The sequence below is a fragment of the Numida meleagris genome, chromosome Z (genome assembly GCF_002078875.1).
Source record: "Numida meleagris isolate 19003 breed g44 Domestic line chromosome Z, NumMel1.0, whole genome shotgun sequence".
Classification (NCBI taxonomy): domain Eukaryota; kingdom Metazoa; phylum Chordata; class Aves; order Galliformes; family Numididae; genus Numida; species Numida meleagris.
Window position 1 is genome coordinate 57,941,399 of NC_034438.1, and position 12,525 is coordinate 57,953,923.

The 12,525-nt window shown below is 37.7% G+C and overlaps 1 protein-coding gene across 5 annotated transcripts in view; it reads left to right on the forward strand.

Moving 5' to 3' along the window:
• The window catches only part of FAM172A (family with sequence similarity 172 member A), a 266,705-nt gene that overhangs the window by 202,731 nt on the left and 51,449 nt on the right, over positions 1 to 12,525 (forward strand). For all 5 annotated transcript variants that reach the window (XM_021379622.1, XM_021379623.1, XM_021379624.1 and 2 more), the window contains one exon: positions 2,102 to 2,186. In XM_021379622.1, coding sequence (XP_021235297.1) covers positions 2,102 to 2,186 — 85 coding nt within the window. The remainder of the gene's footprint in view (positions 1 to 2,101; positions 2,187 to 12,525) is intronic.

Below are 12,525 nucleotides of genomic sequence, written 5' to 3' on the forward strand. Positions count from 1 at the left end.
GGAGTGTCATAACTTACATTAGCATTGAAAATCTCCAATAAGAAAGAAGAACTTTACATATGTGAAGTGTGGCTGAGTGGTATTAAGACTAGCATATCACCTGGATATCTCTTACTTTAATCAGGTTTAAGGCTACTGGTAAAATGAATAATAATTAAAATATACACCTAATCGCTGCCTGTCTGTAGGGCTAATTGCTGTCACTGAAAGAATGAATTGTTAAAAAAGTAATTCTTCATCGAGCTATCTCTCCTGTATCATTGGTGGCCTATTTTTAGTACCTATAGAAGTCATGATTTTTGAATTTATTAGGAGCTGTGATGAATGATAAAACAAATCATCCATTTACATATCTTGACACTGCTTTCGAGAATACTTATTTCTTACAGGCAAGTGTCACATTGTATATAAAAGCTGGTTAATTGTGTGCTAATCTTCTGTATTATCTCCAGCTCTCTGATGTAGTGTTCTATTGGTAGTTAATATTAATTTTACTTATTTCAAATGAATGTAATACTTCATAAAAATTCTACTTCTTTTATAATTTTTACCATCTTACATTTGCAATTTCACATTCAGCTGTTAATTAAAATTATGTATGCAAATTGTAAAATGTGTAATACTTTACTACTTTAAACCCTGAAGCCTTTGTGAAATATTCCATTTTAACCATTTTTTTACTAAAAAGTGACATTACTGGGTAGTGTGTTTGTTTTTATTTTTTTTTGTCCATCGAGTTCAATAGTTTCATTGATCTACTGTTTCTTACAAAAATCTGCCATGCTTTGTGAACTTCACTTTCTAATCTCATACAGCAACCCTTCCTTTATGTTGTTCCTGCTCTCCCTGGTCCCAGAACAGTAGGGTTGCCTTGACAAATCTATTCAAAAGCCATTCCTCGGCCTTTATTGGTGGGGACTGAAGCCTTTGAAATTCTCTCCTCACTGCAACACAGCTGACATCTTCTTCCAGACAGAATGAATTAAGGAAATACAATAAGACACTTGATCTACCAGTCAAGGATCTTTCCACAGTGAGGACAGACTCCATGGTGCACAACTAGGGCTGCAAGCATCCACAAATACACAATACATGCTTGTTTACCAGAATAGCAATCATCCATTTTTACAATCGTGATTGATGGGATGATTTTTTAGAAATCTGCCTGAAAATTCATAGGGTCTTTCCCCATAAAAATTTTGTACGGTTTGTTTTTTTTCTTTGATGAAGTTAATCACTTTCTGAGGAAGGCAAAACTCAGATTTGTAATAAGGGAAGCCATGTAGATCTTGTGTTTCATCTGGCAATCCTATTAAAAATGTAGTTGTTTTATAATTAACTCTTCAGTTCAATATATTGGACATAGTTTCAGCATATTTTATTAAAGGTGTATTATTTAATACTTTAATTCATTGACTCCTCTGAATAGATACTATTTGGAGCAAAACATTTACAACTTACTTGTAAATACATCCTACTCAGAGATTCAGGAATGAAAGTAAATGTTAATGCTTCCTCAACCTAATTCCCCAAAGACCAGTATTTACATTTTTAAATGTTCATGCCAATTCATCTCAGTTATATTTTCAATTATTTGAATGTATATTAATGTATATTAATTAATCTGCTGTCTTGAAGGCTTCCACGCAGTTGTAATTTCTTGTACTGTAATTTCACAGCCTTCTCAGCACAACATACTCCATCAAAACACCCTTAAAGTTCTGACTTCTTGTGACTTCTGAAGCAAGCAGCTCAATGTTTATATAAATGCCTGTTTAACAGTTACAGAGAGGAATGGCTTAAAATGTGCAGTGGCTGGTTCAGGCACCCATTAGTCCAAGAACCTACTGAAGTCAGCTGGCACTGAGAGAAGTGCTTAAAGATAGCACATTACAAATCTGCTGAGTTATGGTCTTTCTCTTTTTAAATATTTAGGATGAAATTAGAATATTTAAACATTACTTGGTATGACCAAGCTAGTGTAGTTTACCTTCTAGTCCCTGTCGAGATTGCTCTGTATATTATGATGTGATCATTACAAAGTCTGTGTTTATTCTTGCTCTGAGTTTTTGACTTACCAATTGCACATTTTCTCATGCAGAACTGTTGTAACTGGGTGTCAAGCTCTGAGCCACTGGACACATCCGTGGAGTCCATGCTGCCCGACTGCCCCCGAGTCTCTGCAGGTATGTTGCTTTGTGTGCAGCTAGTGGATATACCTATTTGTGCCCACCAAGTCCCCGGTTATTTAAAAATACATTTGGTTTTGAGTATATTTTAACCATTTTACAGCAAAATATGGTTGAAAGCATATGGATGACTGAATGCTGCTCTTTTATTACATACACTTAGTTTTTTGGTTTTTGGATAGCATGTAAGCTCTCCTGTCTACTTACATTTTTCTAGTCTTCTTTTCTCTTTAGGTTTTATTATTAATGACTTATGGATAGAAGCTTAAGAAAAACAATAATGATGATGAAAACTGGGAAATTTATCATATGTCCTTGAATAAATATCTGGCTTTATGTAGGCAAGAAGAATTAATGAAAGGTACACTTAAGTGAAGTAAGACACTTTTCTGACTCCTGAAAAACAGAAGTCTGGTGTATGTAGCAAATTATTTACACTGTCCAAGAATCTTGATATGAGATTTCTGTTGTTTTGGAAGCATACAGCTATGCTCTCCCATTACTGAATCATAAATCATAAGGAGCACGTAAAATAATACACAGAGTTTTGTTAATGTGTAATAATTCCAGAAAGTATACATAATTGTCAGCATAGCAGGAAAATCTCAAATCTCTATAGGAAAGTAATCTAAAATACATAAAGCTGTTACTGAACATGTTTGATTTGATTGTTCATGTTTGATTATCAGATTTCCAAAAAGCCATAGGTAGCGTATTTCTGTAGAATATAAAATCAGGTTCAAAGGAACACCATGGCCATGCCTATACAATATTAATTTAATAGCTGGAGCACTGTTTGACCTTGCACTGTGAGACTCAGTTGTTCATTTGTCAAGTTAGGAATTCGTATCTGTCTAGATATGTGAGGTTGTTAATGAGACCTCACACTGCAGATGGAATTTAGTTTACTGCACGTTATTTTTAAGGCTTGAAGAATTTAGCTGTGCTCTGTTTGAGAGCTCAAAACAACTAGAGACCAGTAATCCTGTCTATACTGTGGGTTGGGATCTAATTGTGCAGATCATCAGCTCTGTACAGACGCAGTGCAATAGCATTTACATTGCTCTTTAGTGCTTAGGGAAATGAAATATTACTAAAATTTTCATAGATTCAACATTCATTTACCAACTTCTTCCTCCTTTAGGGAAAAATACTGCAATTTAAAAGAAAAATATTGTTCAGTAGTAGAATTCTTCAAAACAGAATTAACTTTCAGTCTTTGACTTTTGTGTCACTATTCTGGAAGAGAGCACATTATGGAGGTCATTTTAGTCAGGTAAATAAGTGCTTCGATAGCAACCTGTCAGTTTATAGTGCACTTGCCAATACTGGAAATGGTTCATTTGAGCTTCTCTCTCTTTCTTCATATTCATCCCATGTAAATAATGTAAAGAGTGTTACATAAAAGAAATCCTAAATGCTACTGAAAAAACAGACTGACACTTTAATAGAGCTACGAATAAGTCTTAATTTTACATTTCTGTTGAGAAAGGGTCATAGTGGGCATAACATTTATGCTCAACTTAAAGAAGTCCCAGATACACTGAAGTCTTTGGCAGAAGAATTAATCTGAATAAAGTAAGATTTCATCAAATAAAAGTTGTAAAATAGCAAGCTGGCTATTTGTATTTTTTTTTCATGTGTATATACAATGCCACGAAATTGAGATTACTGATACGATAAGAAATTTTGGACAATGATTTAAATGGAAGCTGACTATTTCCAGCTTGGTTCTTTATAATACAAGGACGTTTTTAAACAGCACAGCCTTATGTGACTACTGCTGAATTATCACTTTACTCATATGTTTTTGTTTATTTTTCTTTCTATACATGGCCAACTGTAAGACATTAACAGAGGAACAACTGAATAATTATTACAGTGTGTTTATTTGAACAATGGCAAAAGCCTGCATTAGGGCAATCTGTAATAAATTTAAGTAATGCTACTAGGTTTAGGAGCGTTAGTATTTAATGTGATTTTCTGAGAATTGCAGTACTGAAATAGCCCACATTTAAACACTGGCAGCATTGCCCTTGGTATTTAGGTGAATAACAGAATAATCACAGCAATGAGAGGAGATTTTTTTTTAATAAATCTTCTGCAGAAGGAAGGTTAAGTTCTCTTTTCTGCTTGGAACCCCATTTTTTATTTGGGTTTGTACTGAGAAGTAAGTTCTAGAGTAATTGTGTCTTGGGCACATCTCATGAGAAAATTTTACCTTAAAGATTAGGTACTCAAGCAGTCAGCATATTGGAATATACAGGCAAATGCAGTTTATTTGTGAGCAAAGTCCAGCTGCTGTCCAACACTACTTATGTTCTTATGTTGTTACTCTTCCCTTTTCTTTCCGACAAGAGCCAGGTATTCTTTGTTATCTGAGAAGACTCCAGCAGTCTTCCTCAGTCATTTATAGTTTGCTGGTTTGGGCTGGCAGAAACCGGTCCCCTCTGCTCAAAGCTGTCTCTGGTTTCCAGCCATGGAGCACAGCATAACGTCCTCAGCTGTTGCCCTGTCAACTCATTGGCTTGGAGGATCTCTCTGTCTGTCTCTTGCCTTTGGTCTCCTGACTTCTCCCACCCTATTCACTTTCAGCCTCATTAAAAACCTGTTAGACTTTTTATCTTTTTCCTTGTTCGTAATCCACCTTCCTAATGAAGTAAAACCAGAAGACCTCTCTTCTTTCTTTCTCAGAGGAGATGGATCCATTTCTTATCTGTCTAAAGATGTAAACAAATGTAGGGTGGAGAGAGGGGAAGACTTCAAAAGCAGTCTGTACATTAAGGACTATCATATAAAATGCAGTGACAGTAGGAATCGTACAGGTTGGTGATGAAATCGGGACAGAAATCTTAGTGACATGTGGCTTCGCATTACTGGCAACTGTAGTTGTGGCTCTCTTAATGTCTGTGCAACTGTACATCATTTCCCCTATTTCTAGAGAAGGGAGTTCACAAGCCCTTTGGGAAGCATCCTGTTGGAATAGGTGCTGGGCAGGAATTGAGGATGGGAGAAAGCAGGTCCATAGGTCTGACCATCTCTTTTGGTATCCTGAACATTAGCTCAGGGAAGGTATCATTGATAAATTTTGTCAGGTAAGCATGGCCCTTGTTTTCCTGAATACTGTAATCCTGGGATGTCTCATAGGGAGATCCTTAGTCTTTGCATAGGATACCTTCGTTAGCTCATGTGTTTCTAACATAGTAAGCTTTTTGTTTAGGAGAAAATACTAAACTTTTCAGTATTTTGCCAAAGTGGATATGCACCAACACTCGTTTACATAATCAAATAAAAATGAGTTATTGTAACATCAATAAAATGAATTACTTAATCAAACCCTTTTAAAGCCTTTCTAATCGACCCTCAAGATTACTAGTTATTTTTTTAATGGTTGCAGCCAGTGTAGTTAAAACATTGTAAAGCAAGTAAACTATTACATCAAAAGACAAACGAGATAACACAATGAAATGAAACACTGACAGTAATCAAGGAAAGCTCTTTTCACAGATGGGCCTAGATATGAATATATGTCTGTATAATACAGAAAATAGTGCAAGAATGAATCTATGTAGCTGAATAAATTGAATTCTGGCTGGCTGCAGAAAAAGAAAATCTTAAATATGGGAGACATGGGAGACCTTTGTTAGTGCTGCTCGTGACCAATGTTGACTATGAACTTGGAATAGTATTTTGAGGGAGGGATAATAGGTACTGGTACCAAACTTCAAGCATGATTCTGTATGTTGTATAAAACATTTTGTTCAACTTAGGCGAACGAAGCACAACCTTTTTTGCTTTGAATTCAGAAAATATCATTAATATTATTTCTAACAGGCTGCCGCAGGTGTTAGGCTTTTTTTATACATAAATAAGTAGAAGGAGATAAATGGTTTTACAGAATCACAGAATGGCTGATGTTGGAAGAAACCTCTGGAGGTCATGTAGTCCAACCACCTTCTCAAGAAGAGTCACCAAGTTGGCCCCTGTTCCCCAGGAGTATGGCTAGCCTTCTGTAACATCCGTTGCCATGTCAGTAAAGAAACCATGGTCATAGTAATTAGTGTACAAATAAGTTGTGGGGTTTTTTGTTAGTATACTTGCCCTACCTGTGGTACTAGAATAGGAGCTCAGTTACAGCAGATTGAGCTGCTGTTTCAAACTTTCCATGTCTAAACTTACCTGTCCCACTGAGCCCCTGCTTGGTGTCTCCTCAGGTTCTCCTTCCACCTGTGCTCCTCTGGTTCCATCATACTGCTGATGCAGGGGTATGGAGAAAGAGGCCCCATAGTTGCTCCCATCAAAGAGCAGCATTGTCATCCACTGAGCCTCTCAGCATAGCCGCTGCCAAAAGCATTCCTGTATGCATTAATCACATGCTATGTACTTTGGCAGGGGGGAAAGTTGGAGATTTTTCTGTAGGCACATAAGAGACTTGCAGTTCAAAACAAATGAAAGATGAGATGCAGCAGAGCTCACTGAAAAACAGGAAAAAGCTTGTTACCTGCTGTTTTTGAGTTGTTGGCATAGCTTGATTTAATATCCAGACAAGAATATGCTACTAAACAGTCCCCTGGAGACCAGTGCTTTGTGCTAAGTAATAGAATAGCATCAATAATCCTTCCATGGGGCTACAGTAAATTTCAAGTAAAGTTATTCTGGACTGTTAGATCTGTTTAAAAGCACTGATCCAAGAAACTAAGAGCATGGCTTGCACAGCAAGCCTTCCTGTGGAAGAGCAGACCTGTAGCTGTGCCCCTGCGCACACTTCCACCAGCTCATGAGATAACACTCTTGTGGCAAAGCTTGTGTTGGTGCTGGTGAAACCAAGAATTATCCATTTGAGTGCAGAGGTGCTAGTTTTATTGGCTTTATCTGACAGCTGGCTTTTGCTGTCAAAAAGTTCAGAATTTATGCAGACAGGCCTCCTCAAGGCATAGATGCGTGCTGAGCAGATCCTGGGCTTCAAGCAGAAGGACCTCCAGCATGGTCAGATGGGCCCTGCTGAGCTGCAAGATCTGTTCCATGAGGTCGTTACGTGAGAGAGGTCTACCACAGCCACAGAGAAGGACCAACTTACTTGTCTGTGCTTTTTACTCTCAGATGTACTTAAACCCCGCTAAACTGCTCGTAACAAACAAGGCAGAAGCAACCATAAACTGTATTAGGCACTGAGACAATACGTGGCTCATCCCCTTAGTGGTTTTTAGCCCAGTTTACCAGTGCTTCTGATTTTTCACTCTTTAATCAATTTTCTGAAGACTGATCTGGAGTATTTTCTGACACTACTATTATGTAACCAGTGATTGGTGTCCAATAACTTTACCAATTTAAGAAGGAAGTACAAAACCAGACACATTTTAAAATAAGACAGATTATGCATTTTACCCGTTTTGCTAAAAATGTTATTTTTGCATTCAGTAGTCATTCATGGAGATTAAGATTACAGTAATCAGTGTTTACTGTAAACCTCTTTGCATTTTATGTCTTCGTGTTCATGTAGTTCTGTCAATAAAAGCTTTTCACTTAAAAGATTAAACACCACAGTGTTCTGTCAAAACGGCAGGCTCCTCTATTTACTTACATGTCAATTTGTTTTAAGGTATTTGCAGCCTTAATAGTGCAAGCTGAGAGTGCAGAGATCTGCAGCATGGAGGTTACTCTGTAGCCTGGTGTGAGCATCCTTCCGTGCTGGAGGAGCTCATCCTGCATGTCCATTTCTGCCCCTGTACATTGTCTGTCAGGTGATGGAAGTTATTACAGACACTTTGAAGCATCAGCCTGTCTCAGCACTGGCTCTAGCAGTTGCTGCACATGTGCACTAAGTCTGACTTCAACTAATGTCTTCTTAGTGCAGGAGTAAGTAGCTTTTTCCCTGCTCCCATTTCTTCAAAAGAGCTCTGCTCTTAGTCTCCTGCTCAGCCTCAGGTGTTTCAAACAGCTTTTTGTTTCATGTGTAATACCTAGCTGAATGTGAGCTTGCATGTTGTGTTTTGAGTCCCTTAGCTTTGCAGTGCTTTGGAAAGGGTAAAAATCTATAAAGACCTGTTGAGCAGTATTTCACATTCAGTTCCAGAAAGCCAGAGCCTCAAAAGTAAATATGAAAATATGAATTTGAAAGCATTGACTGGAGCTACTTGATGTCACAGCAGTGAGAGAATTCAGTTTTGTAAGACTTTCAATTTTGTCATTAATTTTTATTACTTCCTACATGAGCGATTAGGTTTTTAATATACCCCTAGCATTGTTATTTTGTAGCACAAAGTACTTGTATTCATGTCATGTTCTACAAAATACTGTAATGTATTTGGGGTGGTACGGACATCAGAGAAACTATTATTTCATCAAAAATTACTCTAGTACTCAAACATCTGTATCAGTGCATTTTTTAGAGTACAATTAACTTGCTAGTGTGACATGCTTCTCTTAGACTCCCCAAGGCTGTCTTTGATTGTGGTAATAAAGAATAATGTGAATTACTACAGCTAGATATTTCCGACAAAATGTTTGACAATGATTAGTTGACCAGCCATAACTATTGCTTCTCATACTGCTTAATATGATTTCTTCCATTCTTAGTGCAAGGGCTGCCTCAAAATCTATGCCTCCTGTGTTATTATGTTGGCCCATGACATTAGAGGTGGATGTTGGTATGGCAGAAGAGGTTGAACCTTCCCATCAATATTCTGTTACATTTTGTTGCCGTGTGACAGATGGCAGCAGGGGGGCAGTCTGACCAAACGACATCTGGCATAGAAGTGCGGATGGAGCAAAGGTGTGTCACTTAATTCCTCCATGCGGAAAAAAATGGCGGCCATTGACATTCATCAGCACTTTCTGAACATTTCTGGAGACCAAACAGTGGATGTGAGGACAATGAGGCGGTGGGTGGTGCGTTTCAGCAGTGGCAACAGCGACAGTGGGTCGCTTCTGCTAGAGTAGGTTGTTGTGAAGCAGTATGCAGGCTCTTGTTCATCACTGATGAAAAGGCATAGTTAATGGTGGTGGCTGTGTTGAAAAAAAAAGTGTTCTGCAGCTGAGAATTTGCTCTGTCAAACAGTGTTATTGTGCTCTTCGTATCTGTTGTAGTTTTTGTGAAAATAAATAGGAGTCATTACTTCCAGAGCAACCTGCGTATATCCAGGTTTGTCTGCATTGCTGGCTGATGTCTTACTCTGAAGCAAGACTGCAAATTCTTGAGTTGAGGCTCTTGTTTTCTCTTACTTGTGCCTCATCTCATCAGATGTAGATGCTAGTCAGAGCAAGTGATGCTTGGTCAGTCATTAGCATGGCTGTGCTCCCAGAGCACCTGAGCTTTGTCTTCTCACAAGCATTTAGAGGCTTTATGGCTGTGCAACAGATAATGAATACATTCACGTTGTGAATGGGCAGATGGAGCTTTAATGCAGATTTCCACATGACAGTTTAGACTGACACTTTAAAGAAGCTATGCTAAGTATAATTAAGTTATTGCTAAATAAAACAATATAGTACCCGGACAACCAATGCTAGTTCTGTCCATCAAAGGGGAATAACTAAAGCAAGAGATGTTTTATTTTCCAGACCCTTGAAAATCTCTAGATAAGAGTTGATGCTGGGATTCAGATTGGCTTTTTCCTTCAGATCATGTTAGAATATGTCCTAGCAGAAGTAGGTATTTTTCTACCTCCTGCTGTTTTTTGTGATTGCAGCTAAAACTTCCTTTCATAGTGGCTTGTCAGCCCCACTGCTACCCACAATGCCTCCTGGTGTCGCAGTGCAAATGGGCACCCTTGTGTCAGATGGTACCCCTCAATCCTTACTGCAACGCTGGGGATAAAGCAGGGTGGGAAAGAAGGCTGATGTCCTCCCCCTGTTATCTCTTCTGGAATATCTGCAGGCTGCAGGCCATCAAGAGCAAAACACTTCACATGGGTTTCAGTGAGTTTTGATTAAGTACTTTGTGGGACTGATGTTGAATATTAGTTTTGGCATTCTAAATTGTTTCCATGGACTGTTACTCATTTTAGGAAGTGTTTTCCGTGTTTCATTCTCAGTAGGTGAAATGAAGCAAGTACATCTATAGAGGTGGAAGCTGGTACATCACTGCGATCATAATTCTGACAAAGCACAGAGCCTATAAGGAGAAATTCAGACCCTTGAGGGATATAATCTGAAATTCAATGACAACATATTTATTTGTATTGACATGATATCCAAAAATTCATTTGCATTTCAGCTTATGTTCTCTCTTAAAATCCAAATTTGCAGATTTGGCAGAATTTTTTCAAATGTTCTCATTCAGTTGAAAACTTTTGATCTTTTTTCATAAGTGCTTATAGTTTGAGCCAGGAAGGATGTTTTAGTAACTTTTTCTCCCTTCATGTTTAGTTCTTTATATTTTGAGTAGATGTAGTTATATAGCTATAACTAGCATTTGGTTAAAGTGCTTCTTCCCAGAAGCAATTCAGCTTTGGCTGGAATGAATCAAGAGGTGGGAAATCCATTGCTTCCTTTTGTAATTTGTCAAACTATTAACAGAAGTAGCTCATTTCTTGTTTAACTTTGGTTTCAGATTCCAGCCATTAGTTTTTGTTGCATCGTTTTCTACTAAGTTATAGAGCTATCAAGTACATTTGCTTTTTTTCCCATGTGAATTAGGTACTGGAATGAAGTCAACATTCCAGTTTCTTCTGAGAAACAGAACACTTTGAGTTCTTTAAATCTCACTGCAGTTAACTGGAGTTAATTTCTCCAGGTTTCAATGCTTTCATACATTTTTCTGTGGTGTCTCTGGTCTTTCAACATCTTTTCTTTGAAATGGACTTCTCTCCATTTCTAAGGCAGAATAATGCAATATACAGACTTTAGAACTTCACTACTTGCTTTTCTCCTATTTCATCCACCAAGAGTCAGATTTGACCCTTTTATCACCACAGTGTAGAGTCTGTTTTGGAGGAGCTTGTCCAGAATCTCTTAGTATCCTTTCTATAACTGCTGCCCTTCATCTTGGTACTAAAGAAGTGTTATGAAAGACTGCATGTATCCTTAAAAAAGGAAATGAAGATTAACACACAAAAGAAGGCAAAAAGGCTGCAGTCTTTCTTGTTAATAACCATTCTGCCAATCTTCACACAAGTTTTACCACAGGTGAATTTACATTTACTCTCTGTGTTGTTGAATAGCCTTAGGATACTCTGTCAAGAACATCTCTATTCAGTAATGGTTTCTTCATGACAACTACATTTGCAGATTATGTAGTCTACAAGTTCCTAGAAATATTGAGTAATATTGATTTTTAACATGTTTTCACAAGTAAACAGGAATTCTGTAGTTGTGCTGTTTGTCTCCTCATGACTTTATGAAGTATTGATCAGTTTCTGCCTAATTTGAAGTTTTAGTGGTAATTAAGTTACTCCAAATTTAGTGGTAGTAGTAGATCGCTTAGAAGAAGAACTGAGAAATATATCTTCCCAATAAAAGGAAGACTTTTAATGTCTCCTTTGAAAAACAAGGGGGAGTAACTCAGGTGAGATGCATGGTGCCTGGAAACAAACAACAAGCAAAGCAGCAGTCATGGCCAACAGCATATTTATTTCCAGTATAAGAGCACCATATAGAGTCTTTTCCAGAGTTATAAAAGGAAACCTGAGCAGAGCAAGAGGTAGCTGCAGGAAAGAAAAGGAAAACAAAGCACTTCCCAAAGATGTGTAGGAAACTTGGTATAATTTGTTCAACTGCTCAGAGTATTCTGGAAGTCAAATGCTTGAAATAAAATTAGTATACTCTGTTTACATGTAAGTCCTTATCCGCTAAACATGATAGATCTTCAAGAGTGAAACTGAATTTATTTGTTAGGGACTTATTTGCCAGTAAGTTGTGTTGTCTTTAATCAATTATTCTATCTTGATCCCTCATTAGTGGTCTCCAATATCACAGAATTGTAGACTCGAAAGGGATTTTTAACATGGACCAGCTTCATCTCTCAGCCCAAAGCAAAATCAAATATTTTCGCATTGTTTCCTGACAGATGCCCACATAGTTCTTTCTTCTGTGTTGTATGATGCCATATCCTCCTTGGGCAATTTCTTTCAAACTTCTGGTTTTAGTTACTCTGTCTTCCTTGTTGCATACGTACAAGCTCAGGAACAGCTGGGTAAGCAACGTTTACCCCCCAAAATACATCTGCCAGTTGGATGGCTTGGTAAGTACTGAGAATGATTAGAAGTCTAGAGCAGATGGCTTGCAATGAAAATTTGAATGAACTGGGATTGTCTTCCATAAAGAGGCTGGATTTGCTGAAGAAAAGCAACAGAGGAAGAGAGACATGTAAAACGCTGCAGTAAAAAAAGTGAGAAGA